The sequence below is a fragment of the Dreissena polymorpha genome, unplaced genomic scaffold, assembly GCF_020536995.1.
Source record: "Dreissena polymorpha isolate Duluth1 unplaced genomic scaffold, UMN_Dpol_1.0 chrUn091, whole genome shotgun sequence".
NCBI lineage: Eukaryota > Metazoa > Mollusca > Bivalvia > Myida > Dreissenidae > Dreissena > Dreissena polymorpha.
The window spans coordinates 7,047-31,215 of NW_026273405.1; the positions used below are offsets into that span (position 1 = coordinate 7,047).

Here is a 24,169-nt window from a genome sequence, read left to right on the forward strand (position 1 = left end):
GGTACTTTCAATTAGTATGTAGACACCTTTTCATGCTTGATGACACTTACATCTTGCCTGATGTCCAATGTCTATTTACATTCTGCTTAATGGTATCATGCATGTGTACAGATGCAACATTCTTGTTCGTTAATTGCATGCTGCATATGTGTATGTTGGTTTGTGCAGAGAGACTTGTGCAATAGGCGCAGTGCATAATGAAATCAAATATTAATGCGTTTAATAAATTAACGCGATGGTAAGATGTGAGTTTCACCCTTGCACAAAGCAACATACTATCATGCATGATACAATGATGTCAATTGACAGTCATTCCGAAATGCTACGGAGGACTACGGAAATTTACGGCGTATAACGGAAATTTTATGTTATAGGAGAAGTTGCGCACCTTTGTAAGATATTTGCTACTGAACCGAAATTAACCGCGTGTGTAGACTTAACTTTTTTTTGGTTAATGACTAACCATAATTTTTGTACAGTAATTTACCTTCAATAACCAAAGAAAGTCTATGGATATATTTCAATATATGCTACTAATGCATGTATGCAGAGCTCCAGATAAGACGCTTAAAGTCGTAAAAAATTGAATTAAATTTAGTAAAAAAGTAGACTTAAATTCTGTGCGTACGGTTACACATTGGAAAAATAAAATAAGAATTCAAAATGTGTGATCATGCGTAAAACTCAATATCAATGCATATAATGTAAACATTTTATCAATGAGTTCCCACTCGTCTAGGCCCTCATTACAATTATGAAATCAACAGCACTTTAACGTTATTATGAATAACAGACCATCTTTACAACAGTCGAAAAGCCGAACGTTTTCCATTATCTGGTCCTTTTATCGCAAAAAGTCTGCTGTAACCCGGCAATTGTCATTAGCTCTTCTTAGACTATAAACCTAAATGCGGATGTGCCAAAAATTATATTTACCTGAAAAAAAAGAATTAATAATAGACTTTAAGGCTGGATTATTATAGAGTGTAAACCAAGATTTTGCTGAAAAAGTTATCTGGAACTTTGCATGTATGTTGAGAGGAAATCGATTACATAATTTCAAATTTACTAGAGTACTTTTATATTGCACCACATACAATGCTTTAAAACTATAATATTGAAGTGCACATATAAACTTTATTATAGATGGGTAGGTATTTCGTGTCAATCTCTTTCACATATGAAAGAGCTGTTGGTCATGCTGCTTTAAGTACATATAGATGCATGACACAATTTAGATTAAGCAAAATAAAACACTAGGTATTTGCCAAGAGTCAAATATATACGAGCAGTAAGAGCGTAATCGTGCACAGCGAGACTTACTCATGTAGAATTGAAACTCTTATTGCTTTCTTTCGAAATAATTTCATGTGTCCGATCTAATATGCCCGGTGTTTTTTTTTTAGCGGATTAATGTTCCGTTTTAGATCCATAATTAACGAATGCCTCAATATTTTCAAAAATTAACACCGGAATAATGTTCACCGACATTTTTTCATACAGATTGGATATAAATATTATAGAGCTTAACAAAAAATACATTAAGCCCTGTTCTCCCGGCACACGTGCTGGACACACAGGTGGTTAGCGTGTGGCTATGATAATAATTAGTGAAAACATCTTTTTGAATGATAAATAATCATATTAAAACGAAAAATCAAATTTTCTATATAAAAAAAATCACTACCGTTTTATATATAACAAGGTATCCAACTCGAAATCATCCGAAAACGGGGTGCATCGTTTTGAGCAGCCATTACTAAATTAATTTTGCAGCGATTTTCATGACCCGGTCTTATTCAACGCAGAAATGAATTTCCTTTTAGGAAATGTATATATATTGTTATATTTCTACACATGCTGGGTCAAATTTTAAGAAATAAAGCTATGCATAATTCGCTTGACCCAGTTGTTATCGATCAGACCGTATTTATGAATGAAATCTCCAGTTGTAAAGACACAACTCCGCATTGGAGCAATGAAATCACTCTTGTGTTTAAAATGTCAGTTGGTTGAAATGTATGTAAACAAAGGTTTGAAAATGCGCTGGACAGTTAGTTTTGATGCATAATTCTACGGCAAGCACGGTAAGAATGTTTTTTTCATACGTTTTATTGAATTATGGTATCGAGGTTCGTGAACTTTGCAGGGAAAATGCCCATTTCCCCGTGAAGATTTCAGTCATGAATACTGTCTGATCGATCACAGCTGGGTCACGCGAGTTGTGTATCGTGTTATTTTTTAAAAGTTGACCCAGTATTTGTAAAAATATTGCAAGACATATACATTTCCAGAAAGGAAATTTATTTCTGCGTTGAATAAGACCAAGATCGTGAAAATCGCTGCAAAATTGATGAAGTAATGGCTGTTTAAAACGATGCATCCCGTTTTCGGATGATTTCGAGTTGGATACCTTGTTGAATATATATTTAACTTATTTTTTTTAAGAAAAGTTGATTTTTCGTTATAATATGATTACTTATCATTCCAAAATATGTTTTCACTAACTAGTATTATAGCCACACGCTAACCACCTGTAGCTGGACACTTTTAAAAAACACTACAAATTCAAGTACTTATGCACTTAATTGATTGTAAACAATGACGGTTGAAATCCGTGCGTGGGAATTTTTCTGGTAACCAAGAGCGACGTCAACGTTCATGACAAACCTGTTTATATGACATTTATTTATTGATTTTTTCCAATTTGATTGAAAATTATGTTTTATGATATTTTAATACATGTAGATGAAGTAGTTGTTTTCTCAACGAGGAGTACAATAGTTGTACAGTACTAGACACGAGTACTTGTAACTTTCAGGTTTCTCTGTATACCACAGACATTATATAGTCATAAAATGATAAATATGTGTTTATAGAAATTGTAATTATAGCATGGTAAACAGACTAGAGAAATCTGAAAGTTTCACGCACAGGTCTGTGGCAATGGGGGTTTGGGCTACTTTATAAATATGAGGTCGATATGCAATGCACATCGGTAGATTACGTCTACTGTAATTATTTGGACTAGGGAAGGGCCACAATTCCAACACATCAGCCCCGTTATGTTCTGAATAAAATACATGTATAATTTCTTGAGTGCCAATTGCATCTTACAAATATCAAAAACATTCACGGCAGTCAATTCATTGTGTAAACTTACTGGTCTTCATGGCAATAATGAACGTATTTAGTTTAATGGAGATTATATAACGAAGGGAACTAATTCAGCTTATTCAGTTTACTAGTCAAAATGATTCGGATGTTTTCGCTTTTTTTTCCGAAAAGTAATTTATTCAACATACGGAAAATGAACGCGCGCCACCTGATGTCATAATTTAGTAACTTGCATTCTGCTTACTGCCTGTTGGTAACTGCCGTTGTTAATGACGCTTAGTGGCAAAACCGATTATGACTGGTTTCAGGAATAATGAACACACAAACATTGGATAGTCACCAAGCATGTTGAAACAATCATCAAGTATAACCTATAGAGAACAAGCATGTTGGAACTGTCATGAAGCATGTTAGAATAAACATCACGCATAATGTAAATATTATTCATGAATGATGTAATGTTGCAGCAATCATCAAGTATAAACGAATAGACAACAAGCATGTTGGAATTGTCATAAAGCAAATTAGAATAAGCATCAGTCATAATGTAAATATTCACCACGAATGATGTAACTTTTACCTAAATATCCTTCCATAGACATGTGTTGTTACTAAAATAGACATAGAGATTTGAGCATTGGGAGTGACCTAATCATACTGTGCTTTAGCAGTATTACGGAATACCGTTAGTGCCATCGTGGTTACACATTAAAATCCAGAGGGCGAGAACGCGAGAACGCGATAGTACGATGGCGACAATGTGACAATACGATGATGACAGGGTGACAATACGATGGCGACAATGCGATAGTACGATGGCGACAATGCGAGAACGCGATACTACGATGACGACAATCAGACAGTGCGATGACGACAGTGCGACAATACGATGGCGACAGTGAGATAGTACGATGGCGACAATACTACAGTTCGATAGTGCGATAAAACGATGACGACAGTGCGAAAATACGATGACGACAGTGCGACAATACGATGGCGATAGCCGACAGTGCGATAGTACGATGGTGCCAATGCGATTACGCGATAGTATGATGGCGGCAATTCGAAAATGCGATGGCGACAGTGCGACAATACGATGGCGACAATGCGATAGAACGATGGCGACATTGCGATGATACCACGGCGACAGTACGATATGACTATCGCATTGTCGCCCCGTACTATCGCACTGCCGCCATTGTATTGTCGCACTGTCGCATTGTCGTCATCGTACTAGCGCGTTTTCGCAATCGTACGAACGCATTGTCGCCATCGTATTGTCGCACTGTCGTCATCGTACTTTCGCGTTCTCGCATTCTCGCCCTCTGGATTTTAATGAGTAACCACGGTGGCCCTAACGGTATTTTGTACAGTAAAGTGCGTAAAATCTGGTTTGGAATAACAATTTTTATGCCGAAAACAGATGTTGAAAACCCGACTTTGTTTTATAAGTAGTAGTCTAAATATACAATGAGTTTTCCGAGCATTAAATAAACATATTAAAATAAAATTCATGTTCGTATCAGATGAAGTTCTTGTTAATAGTAGAAGCAAAGAACACAATAAAACGCTGATTGGGCTTACTAATATGAGGCAAGAAAAAACACATCGCGCTATTATATATAACATATAACGCGCATCCGCAAAGTTCGAGCGCCCGTCTCGGTGCCGTCGTTTCCGGTGAAAGTTTCGCACAATAGCTACCGAGTTTGGATATGAGACCACGAATCATGGCTTGACTTTATATATCAGTCAGCGTAGTACCTGACCAGACTGCGCGGTTGGACAAGCTAGGATGGACCAACTTCGGCCGCATATGACATAAGACCCATTTTCGCATGACGCGGGTCATCTGACCTTTATAATGTGTATATAGCTTTGAATGGAATTTGCACATAGTTTTTGGCATGGACTTATTGTTATGTTAATGTGTTGCACGCTTTCAAAAGCAGAGGGCATATATAAGATCAATTATACTACGGAGTTCATTTTCTGTTGCAAAATGAAATGCAATAAAGACTGTTACTCAGCGGTGTGTACAGTATGACAGCGTTGTCTGTCTGCGATGCATTTATACTGGTTCTAAGCTGGCATACTCACCAATTGGACTCAACCATCTGCTCGAACAAGAAATGATAAGTTCCACTAGCATAAACCTTTAATTGTAACTCATTTTAAAAATATTCATGTTATTTATATTATTCAATTTATTATTCAAAATTATAATTATTATTTCCTTTATTGTTGTTTTTCGCATTAAGAAACTTATTCGGCTTACGAAACTGAAAAATCCCATTGGAAAAAAATCCCATGGGAGAAAAAATCCATTGGGAGAAAAATTGGATTTTTTGTTTTTTTTTTAAACACGACTAAACGCATTAAAATATCGTAGTTGTTCATCATTTCATAAAATATGATGTTTCTGAAAGTTTCATGAATAAATCTCTCAAAATAAGAAAAAAATCCCATGGGATTTTTTTCTCCCATTTTAAAATGGGATTTTTATATTACTAAATATTTTTAAATTTAATTGGCATAAAACCAATATACAGTCCTTAAATAACGTTAAAATACTTGCAAACGCAAATAAAACACGTTTTTTAAAATGTTCAAAATCCCATGGGATTTTTCTCCCATTTGCAAATTATGGGAGAAAAAAAATCCCATGGGAGAAAAAATCCCATGGGAAAATCGAAAATCCCATGGGAAAATGCAAAAATCCCATGGGAACCCCAACTTTGCTTATAAATTTCATAGTGAAGAAAACGCGTTTTTTGAGTGAAAATAACCAATTATTAATCAACGATAAGACTTTTATCGCATACTATGTCTCAAAGTAGCAAATCTTTAAGAAAAAGGGTACTTAAGTTTGCGAAATTTCGGTTTCGCAAAGTTTTTCCGGTGGCCGTTCTGATTGAAAAACATAGGCAGTGCGTTTAATATACAAATAGAAATCGAAAGGCAGAGCAAAAGTTTGTTTGCTCCCATCTCGTCTCATTTTCCTCCATAATTCATTATACTATCCTTTATCATAATAGATAATTGATTTTAGTTTCATCTTCTGCTTCATATGATTCACTCAAAATTTAAAATATGAGTAAAATAGATTGAAGGATGTTGGTTCACGATAATAATTTCTATTTAACAAATATTTCAACAAAACAGTGTTTGAAACTTATAATGAAACTAAACGAAGTGAAAATTTAAAACGTATTCAAACCAAGCACAATATTACAAAAATATAGTAGCCATGTCACATATAAGTCAAATAATGTAAAAATTTAACAGGTGTTTATATATTACAAGTAAACAAGGTGTTCATGTACGAGTATAATAATGTATCCTCTTCTACTTGATGTAATTTGATTACAGGATCAAATAATATGTTGAGTATTTTATAAATGACTTGATGTTAAAAAGAGTATGATTGTTTACAAAACCAAGACCTGCAACATATAAAGAAATATGCACGTTTAAAGATCAGGTCTACGCTTATCTGAATATTTGTTTTGTAAAATGTTGGAACAGAAAATAAGACACAACACTAAACACTACAATGCCGTAAAATCCCGTTTTCAACATTTAACTTATTAACTTATTACTCTACTTTAACTAATTATTAATTTACTTTAACATAAAATAATGTGCACTATCATGATAGGTCTGCAAGACAGCTACGACGACACAAAACTCCAGGCAATACTTGCATCCAAACTCAACCAAAGTTATTTTGCAGAAAATATTTTTGTATGTTAAGTTACTTTAACTTGAGGTCGACTGGCCACAAAATACAATCCAAAGATTGGTATGCAGGAACGCTTTTTACACACTCATTCTAGTGTAACATTTTCTTCCAAACGAAATATATTGAGCGGATTTTTTCAACTTTTAATAACAGTGACCTTAACCTTGAACCGATCTGGCTGGTTATAGAACTGTGAACGAGATATTATGCCGAAAAATACAGTATCGCCCGTTGTATGATGATCCTCACTGAATATTTTGAATTAGGCAACAGACAGTATTGTCATGTGTATTACATGAAATTAACATTGATAATGATATTCGTCAAAGTAAAGAATGGGAAACAGTGTTACATCTTTTTCAGTAGTAGTTTTCAAGAGACATACGAAGTCATGTATTGTCATTTTGTTTTAAACATATTGTTTATAATGTAATGTTAAAGCTATTGATAGTAAAATGTATAAAACGTGTTATGGTATGCATATATTCGTTGAAAACTCTGTGCGGTGTGGATTGGGATACCCTCGACCCTTACACATCTATTCACGAGGAAAATAAAATGTTCGGAAAAATGTGAATGTCATTGACGCCTCCAAACCGGACGCCCGCCTGTTACAGGTATTCCCACAATATGTCTTATATATTTATAAGTGCTTACTGGCGTGATAAATGTTCAAATGTTCGGATATTTAAAACGAAAATGAATACCCAGTGACTTTGGCGATCCTTCTTTGGTATGATGAATTGACCCAAAATGTTACACATTTCACAAAATTTAAAGCAAAATACGAGCTCTTATGAAAACAAATGCTGAACGATTACTGACCATAAAATCTAATCCTAGAAGATGTTGAGCTCAGGATAGCTGAAAGCAGCATGCAAGAATCTTACTTGTTGCATTGGAACCAATATCCATACATAGTTGTGCATTACACAGAGATACTGAGCAACACTGATGACAAACTGCTTGCTGGCGTTTCTCTAACGATCTCCCAACAATTAATCCTGGCAGGTGTACACCACAAACCTAGATAAAGAACGGTGATTATATAATGTTAATGTACACAACAGAACATTTTCACCTTCCAATATCGAGTATTCTAGGAGCTGTCTTCCTTGATAAAACAAATATGGAACGAAGCTGACGATGTGTAATTACTGTGATTTCCAATAGAGGCTTTATAATGTTCATTGAAAAAAGGTTAAATATATTACAACTGCTGTTTTATTAAACTTAAAAAGTCTGAAAGCTCTAACTTGATTTTGTATACGTAAGTGAATTCCTAATTCTTAGTTTATAATATTAATTTATCTAGCCACTATTGCTAATAAAACTATCACTGACGCACTCAATTGTCTGTTTTTTGCAAAACTGATCTTGACTTTGATACGAATGGCCCAAAAGAAATCCCATACATGTAGGGAACCTACACAAAAAGTTTCAGCGCAATTTGCTATTCATAACTCAAATTTTAGAGCAGAAATAATTTGTGATAATGTATAATTTTAAAAATAGAATGCAGCAATAAAATTGAGTATTATATATTACACATTGCGAACCTCGTTTTTGTTTCATCGATTATTTATTGCGTCGTGTTACTTGCTAAAATAGGAATGTAAAACTCCTCTATTAATGGTAGATTATTTTGCGGCTTTTCCATTGCATGGTATTTAAACATTTTTCCAAACAAATTTAAGGAATTAAATTTTAATTTGTTATGAAAACATTTGACAGTAATAGGATAAAACACAATACAAATTCCAATTATGATCAGTTTTACCATCGTGCTGAGTTATGAAATACTTTTAATAATGTAAGAACTCTCTATTAATTCCAACCTGTACACCTCGACACCCCATGTCATATACCCGTCCAGAGGGCTCGGCTCTGCTCTGCTTGTAACAAGACTGTGCGAGAACATAAAAACAATCATAATAAGTTGTTTCGGCTTAAACTATACTAAACCTTAACAAAGTAACTACAGAAGCAACTAGTGCTGGCATATAGTCTACATGTGTATTACACAAGTACATTTTTTAGAACAAGTTGTGGATGTATTTCTGGTTATATGCACTGTTCCAAACACAGTGTTATTAATAGGCTGAGAAAAGTTAATCTATCTGAAACACAACAAATAGCTTTATTCCATAAATGTAGCAGCCGGATTCACACGAGTCATCATTACGTAACAATCCAGTATTTGATGAATGGAGAGTAGCAATGAGCCGAATGTGGGCAGCCGAATATGCACATGATGAACATATTTGGCAAGTTTTTTTTAATATTGCATGGTAAATGATAAAGTTACAGCTTGTATCTAACCTTTAAGCAGTAGACAGGTGATCTGATTTAAAGTGTAAGAATGTAGATACACGTATGTATTATACTTGGATTTACACAAGATGTTGAGGGTTGAGGTCTGATCATAGATTATCTTTTATAAATTACAAATACACGATCCAACAACTATATGCCTACTATTATGAGCTTCATGCACAGACACTTTTATAATCAAGCGACATTCATAAGAAGTAATACGCTTCTTTATTATTTGAGAAGAAGATACAATGTACCTGGTCAGCTGCACAAGTGCGCGTGGAAGTACAGGCGCTGGGGTCAGCAACATTTTGGCAGCTGTAACACTCTAGACCGTCTATCGGAAAAGCGTAAGAAAGAAAACATACATAATTGCAACAATATATATATTTACACATGGTATAAATTTCCAAATTACGTCAAAATAAAGTTCGTCAGTTGTTTTACGCTAATAAATATATTAACTAATTGGTTTATAAAATCTTCAACAGATTTTACGTTTCCTTTCGTTGATTGACAAAAGCATCAATGTTCACTTATTTAAGACGGTTGGACAAAGAGACTAACATTGACTGCAAGGCAAAAAGTAGCCAAATGCTAAAATACATGCATTTTTGTTAACAGATGACTAATCCACTCTTTATTTTGACCAGGCTTTCAATGAATTTAAATCACCTTGGCATGCATGCTCCTCTAAATGAGATGGGATTAAATCGCACATTAACCAAGGACTTAGTTTTAACAATAGAGTATGTCCGCTCCATAACTCGATCATTTATGTAGGGATTTTCAAATAACTGGGCACAAATGTTCAATTATACAAGACGGTGTGTCTCGCGCAAGATTCCAGTAGATACCCTTAAAATACTGCTGTAAAGCTGTAAAACTTGTTTTACATCTTAAATGAAGGATTTTAAATTAAACTGAAACACACATATGCCTGTTTTAAGTCACAAAAAGCAATCACTTAACTTCCTTCAAGGTAGATTTCAAACTTTGAGGTAAAAGAGTAATGTAAATTCAGCTTCTTAACATCGTATTATTTTTTCCGCACTATAGTTATATAATTATTTATTGTAAATTATATATGACACATGTTTATCAAAATGATATGTGTGTCGCTGGCAAGCATGTTTTAGTCATATTGGAGGTCAAGGTCAACATAAACACTTAATGGTCAAATAGATATTGTCCTCTATAGCTTTACCATGTATTGTGTCATTTAAAAATATAAACTCCCACAGGTAAACCGTCCTAGATGGGTATGTCGCAACAAAAAAAGTCACGTTTACATTGAGAGTCGAAATGCAGGATTAATTGGTGCTACTCTACTTCTGTGTCAAATGGGTATGTAGTGGCATTAATCTGTGTCAGCAATAGCTATACTTTTATATGAAGCTTCTCAAGTTCCATGTCAATCAGACACATATTTCAGAAGGACCTGAAATAATAAATGCATTTTATCTAACAATTATGCAAACTATCAACGTTCATTCTATATTGACCCCAAATTCTTAATCATGTAGACGGAGTGTTTGCAGTGGCATACATATCTTACAAATAAAGTGATTTGTTTGACGAAATAGAGTTAGTCGGTAAAATACACATGGTCGCCAATACGCAATTTAGAACTTTGTCGAGTAAATAGTATTTAGCATAAAGAGCGTCCGAAGTATCAATTGAATCGAATAGAACATTGACAAAATATTGTGAAAAACTTTGAACACATACAAAAGACATCAGTATACCAATTTTAAAGACCACTGACACCAACCGTGGTGGAATAGAACTAACATTACAGTTTATTCGCATAATGATTGTAAACACGTTTATAGTTCGTTTTTAAAATTGACAAGTGAAATATGCCTTTGTAATTGAAAATCAACGATTATCAGAAAAACACATTTGGAAAAGCGTTTTATTTAACACATTTGAGGATATAGTGTAAACATATGACAGTATGTGATATGTGATGTTCTTTTTCATCATGTAGAAATATTTAATTTACAATGAGGCATCGTCATAATTTCTTGAACGAATCTGCTGTAGTTTCTAAAGCTTTTTCCACAATGTTTACACTTCAATTATGAACTAGTATTGAAACGTGCCACAACATTGGTCTACCTTGATGATCTTAAGAAGGGCAACTTTAAATTGATAAAACATATTTTAACTTACTGGTCGGCGCAACACCAAGGAATAGAAGAGTTGCTAACACAACTGAAATATAAGACATCCTAATGTGTCAGATGATGCAACGTTTACTGTTGTCCAAGAAAGGAAAAGCGATGTCCGAAATAAACAAAAACTATATTCTCGTGACAATGATCATTTCCTTTCAGCAGAAAACATGTTCATTGCCTGTTACAATAAAAGGTTTGGAGCAAAACAAACTTCATTTGCGAATAACATTCAATTGTGAATCGGAGCTTTGACAAGAATAGACATTGAACGCGATCCTGCTTTGAGTATCGTGTTATTTTAACCTGAATCACTATAAAAAAAACTCGCTAATTTGAATAGTGGAAACGACAATCTGCAACCTTATCTAAATTTGTATTGATATCGGCATCAACATAAAAGAGAGCAGTCATAAAGTTTTTGTTCTTTCAGCAATATTTGTGACAATTTAAATTTGTTAATTGTACATGAATATGGTATTGTACGCGCCACATCGCAATTTAAACACATTGTTGCTTATATGCTTTTCCACAAATGCACTTAAATGTGCAAAGCGAACGGAAATAAAAAAAACAGTCCACCGTACCATTTTCTGTGCGAATTCTGTATGACAGCCTTCGTTAAAATGCACACGGGTATGTTTTATGGCGACGACGTTGATGGCATAAGAGCTTCACTATTTAGTTCATGATAAACAAAGTGTATTTTAGGAAATGAACTGAAAGTTTATATATCATCTACTGACGCTCATGAGTGTTTAAATGATGAAAGTTTAATTCATGTATGAAGTATGATTATGATGACTTATTGTTATGTTAAGTACCAAAGAAGACTAAAGTACGACAAACGACAATGTAAGCTATTGAAATGTGCACAAATACAAACTGGTTGTTATTTTACTACAGAACAATCATATTATTATCACATGTTATATCCTGTTTCCCATGTAATACAACCATTACATATTTTGTTATATTACACATGTGTAATACAACATTTTTAAGCCTTTTCATTGTCTTACTTTTCGTTTATTGACCAATCGCATTTTGTTATTTGCTGAAATGACGTTGCAACGTCAAAATGTAAACAACATTCGGGATTTATCATTATGTTTGCGTAAATATTTATTTAAGTTGCTCATTTAAAAGCATCTGATAAAAAAGATCTGACACTCGTTGTCATATCATACCATAGTTTATTAAACTCGTCCAGGAAATTCGCTTGTAAGCTCGCCAAAGGCTCGCTCACTAACAAAATTCCTGAATTCGTTTGCCAAAATATGGTATGATATGACAACTCGTGCCAGATCCTATATATATTAACATTTGTCAAGAGATGAAACGGCAGAGCAACGAGTATATAACATACTGTGTTGATGATGTCAATGATTAAACAGTTAATTACCACTACAATTTTAACACAAGTATAATTGGACATACACATATGGTATTTATGTGAATATTTCATAAAGCAAAACTGAGAGAAATTATAACGCACATTAAGCATGCCTTTTAAGAAAAAAAGCAACGTTATGTTTCGATACTTATACAAAAATAAGTTAAGTGAACGCTATTACAAATAAAGAACAAATAATTTAATGTTGAATTACCTCTCATGTTTAACCACATTGCACAATTGGTCTCCCGACGAAGATCAGGATTGTTTCGTGGAGGATTCATATGAGGCATATAGGCCAACAATCTGTTGTTTCTCATACACTTACAACTTGATAAACGTCAACTATCAGTAGTTTGCTGATTAAAGAAACTTATAAACTCAGGTTGAAATTAGGTCACATACTTACCGTACCTTATCGAACATTAGGAAATGGAAGTCACATATGTGCTTTACAAAGCTTTCCTTATAACGATACATTATTCACAAATTCATGACTACTCATAGGGAGGCAAGTGTATTGGAATATGAAAGATATTTACCTAAAGAAACGACAGCGCATCATTTGCTAGTGAATATGTATTATGTTTATTAATAAGTGCAAATGAATTCATTCTGTCAACTTTTGTAAAATGCTCTTAGCTATAAGATAAGTCGTCCTGATCCTTTGATATGGCAAAGTCTTAATTCTTAATGACATGCAACATACGTCTCAGAAATCAATCATGATGATCATAATGATAGAAATTATGACGAAAAATTTAAAATGTGGATATCTAAGTGTAAATCCCATGCTTTACTCGAGCGTCTGGTCCCTCATGTGAATACTTGTTTTTTTAATTACACAATTTCAGTTAGTTTATTTCATTTAATGTCATTGGTTGTTCAGTGTTTAAATTGCGTTTTGCTTTCAATGTTGTGTGGAGGTTTCCGCTTGTTTTCCTTCTTCTAGTATGTTGTTAACCTATCAATAGTTCTCCCTAAATCTCCCACACTCATACCACTGTACTACAACAATGAATGTTTACGATTAATCGAATTTAAATAATATAATTACTATTCACCCTATTACGTTATGAAGGTTTCTCGTTATCCATCGTCTTTCGGTAGCTTTCGTCTTCGAATGCAGCAACGTACGGAAAATAAGCATCGAAATAATTTTATATTCACTCAGTCGTATGGTTAATATAAAAAAGTTTCGAAAATAAAATATGTCAATAGATTAGATCATGCAGAGAATTCAATAACCACTATTTTTATAACTTGTGTATATATGTGTTTAAGCTTAAAAGCCGTGGTCATTCATTAAACATTATTACTACTGAATACAACTATGTTTATTCGCTTCAGAAGAAACCATTTTATACAACGCCAGTTATTTTACTATATTGATATATATATATATATATATATATATATATATATATATACCAATATATAGTGCCAGTTACGCGGTCTCGGTAGTTTTCAGACTGTACTTACGAGGTCAATATAAAAAACGGGGTCTATATACAACCCCGCATTCTAGGCTCCTTTAATTACTATGAGGGGGGTGTAGGGGAGGTAATGCAATCAAATCTCACAATAAGGTCTTAAATCGAAAACCACAATCACGTCTGAAATTGAAATTGTATATACCTCGCAAATAAGTTCGCTATATATTTCCTTGTATAAGACGTTAAATAAATGACGTATTTATATACAATAATATAGTAGGTACCCCTATATACCTTAATTCGTGTTTATATCGGATAAAAAAGGGTATGGAGATACATGTATTTAAAGTGGGAACCCCATAACCTATTTCTAAATCAGAGACCCCGTAACTGGCCATATGTGTGAATATATATATATATATATATATATATATATATATATATATTTATATATACGAGTTATCCGTCACACAAAAGTTAGCTTTCGTGAAAATTATTCTCACGAATGGGGCGCTAAACTAAAATATATGATGGGCTGCAATTTCACATGGTTTCGTCTACCCTGTTGTCTCATTGCTGAGTAAGTTGCATTCTTTGCTTATTTGGAAAATTATTTGAAAAACCCGTCAACCTTCCTGTGCCGTGTAATAATGAACAATGATACTCGCCATTTCGTCATATATGTTTAGCCATTTTTCCATGTCTTCGTGTTACCTTCGCCTGTCGTCGTCAATGCTGATCAGAGGCTGATTGAATATGTTATTGATATCGGTGCCAGGGTGTTGTGTATGTAACAACCCGTTTTGCAATAAACCCGTTTTGCAATAAATTTATTGCAAAACGGGTTGAAAAGTCTAATTGCAATTCGATTTTGAGAACAACACTTTTTGCAATAACCCCGTTTTGCAATAAATTTATTGCAAAACGGGTTGGAGTGTCTGATTGCCACGGGTTGGAGTGTCTTATTGCAATGTGAAAATTTTATAACAGACCGTTTTGCAATAAACCCGTTTAGCAATAAAATCTTCACTCTTGTATTATTTAATTCAAATGGATTGGAAGAATTAAAAGATAGTTTCAAGTGTTGTATTTAAATAAAAAGGTTTTAAAAAATAGCCAAACTGTGAGACTTTAGACTTAAAATGCATGGAATAAGATGAATTTTGAGATTTAATACTTTTTAACCACACAGAATGTGTATCAAAAGTGATTTCAAACAATAAAGTACTAAATTTAAGATAACGCAAACATGCAATAATTTATGGAAAAACGTGTTGAAATGTCTTATTGCAATGTGAATTTTGTATAACAACCCGTTTCGCAATAAAATCAAAGCATATGTACTAATTGTTTAAATATTGATTTGAAACGGTATAAATGAAGTTTTATATGTTGTCTCTAATGTAAATATGATCAAAAAAAGGCTGAATGTTTATATGAAGTGATGTTCACCAATTTGGGAATTAAGTGAAGAATACCCAGAAGTGCCTAATTTTATTGCAAAACGGATTGCAGTGTTTTATTGCAATGTGCATTTTGTATAACAACCCGTTGTGCAATAAACTCATTTTGCAATAAACTCATTACACATGAACGTATTGATTCAAATTGATTTGAAACGCTTGAAAGAAAGATTCAATGTCAAACATTCAATAGTTAGGGTGTTTAAATACATATAATAAGACAGGGGTGAAATATTAGACCAGAAATTAACAGACATTGAAAGTGACCAATATCATGAGTAAATGTGATAAACAAGCACAGAATGTATATAAACAGTGATCTGAACACTTTCATGATTAAGGGAATTTAACCCAGAAATCCAATAATGTTATTGCAAATTTAAATTATAGTTTTGAATTACGGTGTAGAGTTAGATCACAATGTATCAGAATGAATTCCGTTGTTTCTTAAAAGTTACTTAACTAGTTTGATAAAAACATTTTATGCAATGATATCTCATAACATATTTCTTTTCCTGTCAAATAGGTAACACGCATCTGCTTTGGATTTGTATCTAATTTGTTAAAATCGAACCTTATATACTAGTAGTATGTATTTATTTTACACATACTGAAGGTAACATGCCACTGAATGTGCGCAACGTGTCAGCTTAGGCTAATCAGGGATTACTGTTGCGCCGTTAAATGTCGCATCGCCGTTATATGTCACAGGCTACGAGATTTGTCGCCACCTTGTCGATAAATGTCGGAAATCCTACTGACGATATATGTCGCAACTTTACGATAAATGTCGCAAAAAGTTCAACTGCCGATATATGGCTCAACATTAACGTTTTATGTCGCACACCTTTGTAAGTCATGAAAAAATGACAAGTTGAAGTAAAAATGACTAAAACTTTAAGGTTAGATCTAGATTACCCGACGAGGTTCTTTGGGCCAACTTCCATCACAATTTTAGTTAGCATTTTTATAAATTTCCATGAAGTCTTATGCCCAGGGTTGCGAGAGAATTTACATATTTTACTTGCATATATTAAGTTAACCCTTAAATTGTATGTAGTGTCATTTAAATATTCAGGGTTGCTCATGCATTGGTGTTAAGCTATTTAACCACGATGTAAAGTGTATTTGGAAAATTATCTTTATATCTTGAGGAAATATCGTTTTGTTGTGAGTTTTCACAAAATTAAATCTTCAAATTCGCAATAGTTAGCTTACCAGGATCAGGTGTTTTTTGTTAATTTATAAAAACTTGTAAACAATATATTTTGCTAAATAAAAGAAAGAAAATGACTCCCAATGTTGCGCTATATATTTAGATATACGTCAATACATATTTGTTCGATTATTTATCCGTGAAAAAAACGCATGGGTAATAACACACGTACTATAAATCGTTACCACGCGCTATTTATAGAAATATTAACTACTTAATTTACAATATCCGAGATTTTTTAGAACGTTCAAAACTAGTTTTAAAAAGAAATTCAATAAATAAACACTAAACGTTAGCCTATTTAGTAATATGCATCTCGGGTCGCGTCAGGTACTGTATTCCGAATCACGTTATTTATTCCGAATCGCAACAATGGTAGTATTTTGTCTCATCACCCTTGTGCTAGTATTTAACAGGCTTTACCATTTTTGGTTTTTCATTCCACTTTTATCGCACGTCAATTTGATTGTATTGTGTTTTAACTTATATAATGTTTGATAGGTGGAATTTCATGTAACTTTCGCTCTCTAGAGCACCACAAACATAGTAACGCAAATCAGCTTGGTATGGAAGAGTGACGCCTGTATTGAAGTGAAGTTACCAATGTATCCGATTGAGGTAATTTAACGTTATTGAAGTATGTCTCTTTAAGTCCGAAAAAATGTTCAACTGATTCGGCCGATTCACCATATTTTGCTAAAATACCACTTTTAAATATTTAGATACAGGTCACACATCCAATGTATGTGTTCAAACATTTACTTTGTCGCTTTTATTATATATTTCAATGCCCTGCACCCATAGTTCAGCAGCCAAAAGTCCAAATGAAGATTTTTCTCCAACAATTGACTATCAGGTTCTTGTAGAAAACCCAACAACTACGTCGCTGATAGTGACATGGCGTCTGAATTCGTCAAATGCACGTGACCATTAATGCACGTTAAACTTTCTTTTTTTAATTTTAACTTTTAGTGCCAATGTTTTAGGTGCCAAAAGTTTTATGCAAGAATTTTCCAACCATCAACTTATATATTTGAACACAGCCACGTTACTTTATCACCATGAAAGCTGTTTGTCTCATTTACACGGAATTTTGTTAGTGGCCTTTGGTTATTGAAACAAAGTCACTGTACGTGAAAAGTCATCCGTCTACACTTTTTATATAGTGTTTACTGTACATAATGCCCTTGTGTCTGAGAGATCCTGGGCTAAAGACTAACACAAGTCCCTGCAAAGTTAGTGTACGTGACAGACCATTAAGCAAATTTGCTTACGGCGAAAGAATTTTTATGGTAACGTACAGCTACCAAATTGTAGAATCCTTATTCACAATTAAGAGATTTCCCGGTCTATGGATGAACACGTACTTAAAGAGAACACACACACCAATAAAGCTGATATAGGCAGGCGCCATCGGAATTCGTCACGTGTACATGATCATTAATCCAATTTAGCGTTTTCATTGTTTTTTTAAACGCACAGTGACCATTTAAAGTTGCCAAAAGAAGCAACCGAGAGTTTCCGGACTATGGTCCTTTATTTGCTTGTACACTACCAGAACATAATCGTTACAACTTAAGTTCCTTACCAGCGAGTGTTTACTGATCCGAGGAAAATCCCCCACGGCTATCAGCGATAACCACTGCCATTACAAGAAAATCCTTCCAGATCTGGAAGTTTTTTTGTTTGTTTAAGTTTTCATTATAAAAAGTAGTAGTATTTACTTTTATTTTTAGAAAATATGGTATAAGTTTCATTACAAAGAAATACCTGAATTAAAATAAAAATAAAAATAACAACGGGTTGGTCGTTGAGACTGTAAGACGCAATTATTGCACCACGTGGCTCGGCTATCATCACGTGGCTGGTTATAACATTTAGGTCATAATACACCAAATAGTTTCCCTATATAATTCAATGTAAAAGCGACAACTTTGAGCGAAAATAAATGCAACATTTTGCGCATAGAGACCCCCATAACCATACCTTTTCTTAAAGGCCATTCTAAGCGGAATCGATTTATGCAATAAAAAAGATATGTCATGTACAAAGCAAGAAAGAACTTGACACAAATCAAAATCGACTGTTTTTGCAACTTTTTTTTTCGGCCGATTCTTAGTGAAATGTAACCTTTTCTACTGCAATGGTTTACTTTAGTCTTCAAGTGTATCATATTCCAGGGATTCAGTTGTGAACACCTATTCATGCCCTACCATTATCTCCGCAAGATAACACCCGAATAATGGTAAAAAGTGTCAAACATTTTAGAGAGTACAGCCCTACATGAAGCGATCATTTAGTGTATTGTAACCTACAGCGATGCTCGGAACCAGTCAAATCTCCGCGGGGAGGTTGGATCCGCGGGGCTAATATCTGCAGTTCTTACTTTCGATAAAATTAGCTTTGGTTTGAAATATTCGAAAAATAAACGTTTCGCGACAGATTATTACGTGAGGAAGATAATACACGAATACACATGATTTCAAGTTTAACGTGGTAAAGATACCAAGGTAAAATAAGTTATTAAATTAAACACCTTAACATATATCATATTTCATTATTTTGCAAGTAATTTTAATCTACCATGGACATAATTTTAATCAATATGATAAAATAGTATCATTTCTACAAGGCATCTTGAAAGTGTTCTAGATTTGGGATACATATTTATCCGGTTAAGGTAGGCTTTGAGTTGGATAAATGTAAACTATATTTTCTGTAACCTTACTAGTCAGTGATTATATCAGGTTATAAAACACAAATTGCAAAAGGCACATCACTTAATGGCATGTTAATTGATTCGGGATAGGTGGGTTTGTTACGAGAAAATGTTTAATAATATGTTTTTATGTTTATATTCTAGGATTTCAGGTATTTTGTAACCTTTTAGGCGCTGTGCATATCAATATAATTACGATAGTATCTTTAAATGCGGCGCATGTAATAAAATAAACACAAATTTACAATGTTTATTTTAACTTTAAAGGAATGATTCACGCGTGTCTGAATAATCAGTTTTAAGTCAGCAATATATCAGGTAATCAAAATGTAAGGTATGTTTTTTCTTGCATGTTTAATGTTTACTTTGGGTAAAACTACAGTGGGAACGAAAACACATTTTTTGTATTGCCTTTAAGACAATCTGAATATTCATAAAATCCTACTAAGTAAATAGAACATTTAACAGTAGTTTTCACCGCCCCTGTAAGTAGATGCATAAACGCATGCCCGTATCATCCGATATTTTCTCCGGACTTTTAATGATGTGTTTGCGATTCTAAAATGACTTGACACAAATGATTACCATGTGGAGACAACTTGTCGCACTAAACACCCGTGCCTCAAGCTCTGAGAGTGAAGATGAAACATAAAGATCAAAGCGAAAGAACGACAATTCTGCTAGAGGGTTTAATCCCGAGTAAAAAATCCAAAAGGAAAGTAAAGGAAATAACTAACAGAAGGCTAAGTTCACTAACGGTAATGAGGTATTATTCACTAGATTGATACTCAGCAGCGAGTCAGTTACATATAATACCGCTGCCTATATGTTAAGCATTAATTGAAGGCAACGATATTGAAAAAATAAAAAGAACATATCAGTCTTCAGTCAATTCATCAGTACAAACTACGGTATATGCCAGTGCGTATGCAAAATAATAATACATTAACTAAGATAATGATACATGTACTGCAGTCATGTAACTAACATACAATATTCAAGAAAATTGTATCGTAATTTGTGTCGCTGTAATAATGTTACAGTTTTATCACATCTTACAACCTTGACCAATCTTGATAACAGCAGTCCATTTAGCACAGGGAAATCAACAACTGGCTACTTGAGCCAAGAATTATAAGAATTGATCGGGTCAATATTGACCACAACTGACCATTTCGGACAATACTAACAGCAACTGATATTTATGGAAATACTGACCACAACTGACCATTTCGGGCAATACTAACTACAAACTGACCATTCTGGTGGAACCTCGTCGGGTTATCTAGATCTAACCTTAAAGTTTTAGTCATTTTACTTCAACTTTTCATTTTTTTATCATGACTTACAATGGTGTGCGGCATTTATCATTAATGTTGCGACATATCGGCAATTAGCGTTTATGCGACATTTATCATCAGGAGGAGTTGCGACATTTATCGTTCCTTGCGACATATATTTTCAACGTTGCGACAAATCTCGTAGACTGCGACATATAAGGGCGATGCGACATTTAACGGCGCTACATTGTCCATACAAGTATCAGATGATTGGATTCATTCGAGTGTCATTGTGCTTTATTGTGGAAAAGCCCTTTGTCGAGGACTTAACACTTGATCCAGGACATGGTGTGAATTGTTCGTCTAATGTTAATTGAGCTCGAGTATCTCTTGACCATCCTTTTTTATGTTCTGAATTCGATTGTAAGATAACACATCATTTTTGAAATGAAGCAGACGGCGTTAAGCAGATAATATAGCAAGCCACTCATTTCACGCTCATGATATATTTAGAGCGTTTACATTATTTAACAAGCAAACCGACATTTGATATTCGGTAAACAACGGTCTCTATTGACAAACTTTGAGCCGCGTCATACGAAAATGGGTCTTCTAACATATTTGACGAGAAGCAAAACTGTGAGCCGTAAAGTCAACCAAGGTTTCGTGGTCTCTCAACATGCGCAGGCTGGTCTGCAGCTTCATTATGTTGCTATGGCATAATACCTATTACCGATTGATTCTGCTCATTTATAGTCAGTTATGCATATGATAAACATAAATTTTCATTATTGTCTTAAAGTGTATGTTTACGATATTGATTTTATTAACTTGTTTTCTCGCACTCTTAAGCAACACATTTGTGTGACTTAGGAAAGTTTAAAAAAGTATAAATGAAAAGATACATAGTTATATGAACAGCTATTATTATCAAAACCACCAAACAACGATCAATGTTTTTTTCGCACTTCGACGCCACCGTAGCGTTTAATCTAATTGTTTGAGAAACGACATGTATTTTATGATGCACGAAAAGATACGCACACAATATTGGGCATTTTCCCGGACTTAATACGAAGCGTATTTTAGATTTAATAAGACGTGTATATTCATGATTTTCATCTTCCCATTCTTCCGAACATATATTCTTGTTTACTATTCATAACTTATAACGTGTTTTATTATTTATTAAGATCTCGTGTAACCGTTTTACTTTTGTAAATATTTTAGAATGTCTTCTTGTTCTTCCGTGTCATTAGAACATTTAAAGTGAATTGAAACAATTTGCTAATGAATAGGTAATATTTGTAATATTTAGTGCAACCATAGCTCAACCACTGAAAGTTAATCTGTATTGCCAAATATATATAAATTACGATGTTTCTTCTCTCTTTATTCATTTTCAAACTTTCGGTAAATAGTTGGTACAATACTAAAAATATTGCGAACGCGCATTGTGTACTCGCGTTCTTTAATCAAGAGAAACAACGAATGGCCTAAGGGAACGCAATACAGACGTTATCTGTGTCAACTACGCAGAAAACAACCATACTACTCTGCATCTAATCTCCTTAAAATGTATACGCCTCCACATTTCTTCGTAAGCCTTTAAAAACCGGATATGGGTTCAGTTTTTAGAATTAGCATAAAACCTCCGCATTTTCTTGTTCAAATCGTGATCACGATAGCATCCCGACATAGTTGACTAAACCGTAATTACAAAACATTAACTGTTGAGTGTCACTTTATGCGCAAATATATTTATCCTTTGTTACATGCGCTGAATCAGAATGGGGAACGATTCATCATATGAGTCGCGTTCTGATAAAACTGGGCATAATGCATGTGCGTAAAGTGTCATCCCAGATTAGCCTGTGCAGTCCGCAATGCTAATCAGGGACGACACTGCCCGCTTTTATGGTATTTTTCGTTTAAAGGAAGTCTCTTCTACACGAAAATCCAGTTAAGGCGGAAAGTGTCGTCCCGGATAAGCCTGTGCGGACTGCACAGGCTAATCTGGAACGACACTTTACGCACATGCATTAAGCTCAGTTTTCTTAGAACGCGACTCATATAAAAAGACACGCATAATGTATTGCGGTTATACATTGAAACTTTTCGAAAAAGAAAATACATAAGAAGTTCATTTTGCATTTCTTTGAAGTGGTAAAAGGACATACACGTGGTTATAAAAACGAGAATGTCTTAAAAAATTGTACTGAATGAGAAAACAAACTCCTTACACTATATCATTGTGTGTGAACGTGCATAATAAAATGAGTCGTGTTCTGAGAAAACTGGACTTAATGCATGTGCGTAAAGTGTCGTCCCAGATTAGCCTGTGCAGTCCGCACAGGCTAATCAGGGACGACACTTTCCGCCTAAACTTTATTTTCGGTAGGCAAAGACTTCCTTGAAACTAAAAATACCATAAGAGCGGAAAGTGTCGTCTCTGATTAGCCTGTGCGAACTAATCAGGGACGACACTTTACGCACATGCACTAAGCCCAGTTTTTAGTTCAGGTTATACACGTATTAAAAACAAACATTGGCTTAAACACATCAAGTTTTATTGACAGAAAAATAATTCGTTAAAGCTATCAACCATTACCAAACAGTATTGCATCATTTTGTTGTGCAAACGTGTGAATGAGATGCAAACATGTGTATGTATATGTATAGCATCTTCATTACAATCCCTATCATAGCGGTATATGATCAAATAATTAATGCATGTATATATAAATGTTTGTTGGAATCTCTACAGAGCTGCTAAATGGTAGAGAGCATAAATACGTTTTACCCCATCAATTAGCCTTCATTGTCGAAATAACACTTGCGAATAATACAGGCCATGCCATTGCGTCATTTTTTTATCATGACACTGTTTTATGTTATTCGATCTTTGTTTTTTTAAATATTGTTCACATAACTGATAAAACTTGAAGGATCTACAATTAATTAGGATATTGTTGATCAACTTTTTTGCTCGGAAATATAAAACATATAGATTCTCGTGAAGAATATGAATTCGGGTTTTTGAACATTAATAGACTTATATTTATGCAACAGCTAGCTATATATAAGCACGTTTTATTCAGAAACCAGTTAAGTATGTCGTAAGAGAATTTAAATTGTAATCAAACCTTACGAAATGTTCTGTTTATATTTCGACTCACTTTACAATTAACAATTTTGAAGGGATGCGAAAGGATACCGTAGCTTATCCTCTAACAAACTTACATATACATATACATTTTAAAGAGTGCATACAAATCATATAGCTTGTGTAAGCTATCGA

At 34.0% G+C, this 24,169-nt stretch overlaps 1 protein-coding gene across 2 annotated transcripts; it reads right to left on the reverse strand.

Annotated features, from left to right (window-relative positions):
• Positions 1–6,171: 6,171 nt before the first annotated feature.
• On the reverse strand, positions 6,172–13,065 carry LOC127864052 (uncharacterized). 2 transcript variants are annotated; one of them, XM_052403734.1, is made up of 5 exons: positions 12,969–13,065; positions 11,357–11,398; positions 9,436–9,515; positions 8,701–8,769; positions 6,172–7,888 (listed from the first exon to the last, which is right to left on the reverse strand). In XM_052403734.1, exons 1-5 carry the CDS (start codon positions 13,045–13,047, stop codon positions 7,718–7,720), a joined length of 441 nt encoding a protein of 146 aa, XP_052259694.1. In that variant the 5' UTR covers positions 13,048–13,065; the 3' UTR covers positions 6,172–7,717. The 2 variants fall into 2 exon arrangements, with proteins under 2 accessions (XP_052259694.1, XP_052259695.1); XM_052403735.1 differs by lacking the exon at positions 11,357–11,398 and having other exon boundaries at positions 12,969–13,051.
• Between the last annotated feature and the right edge of the window lie 11,104 nt (positions 13,066–24,169).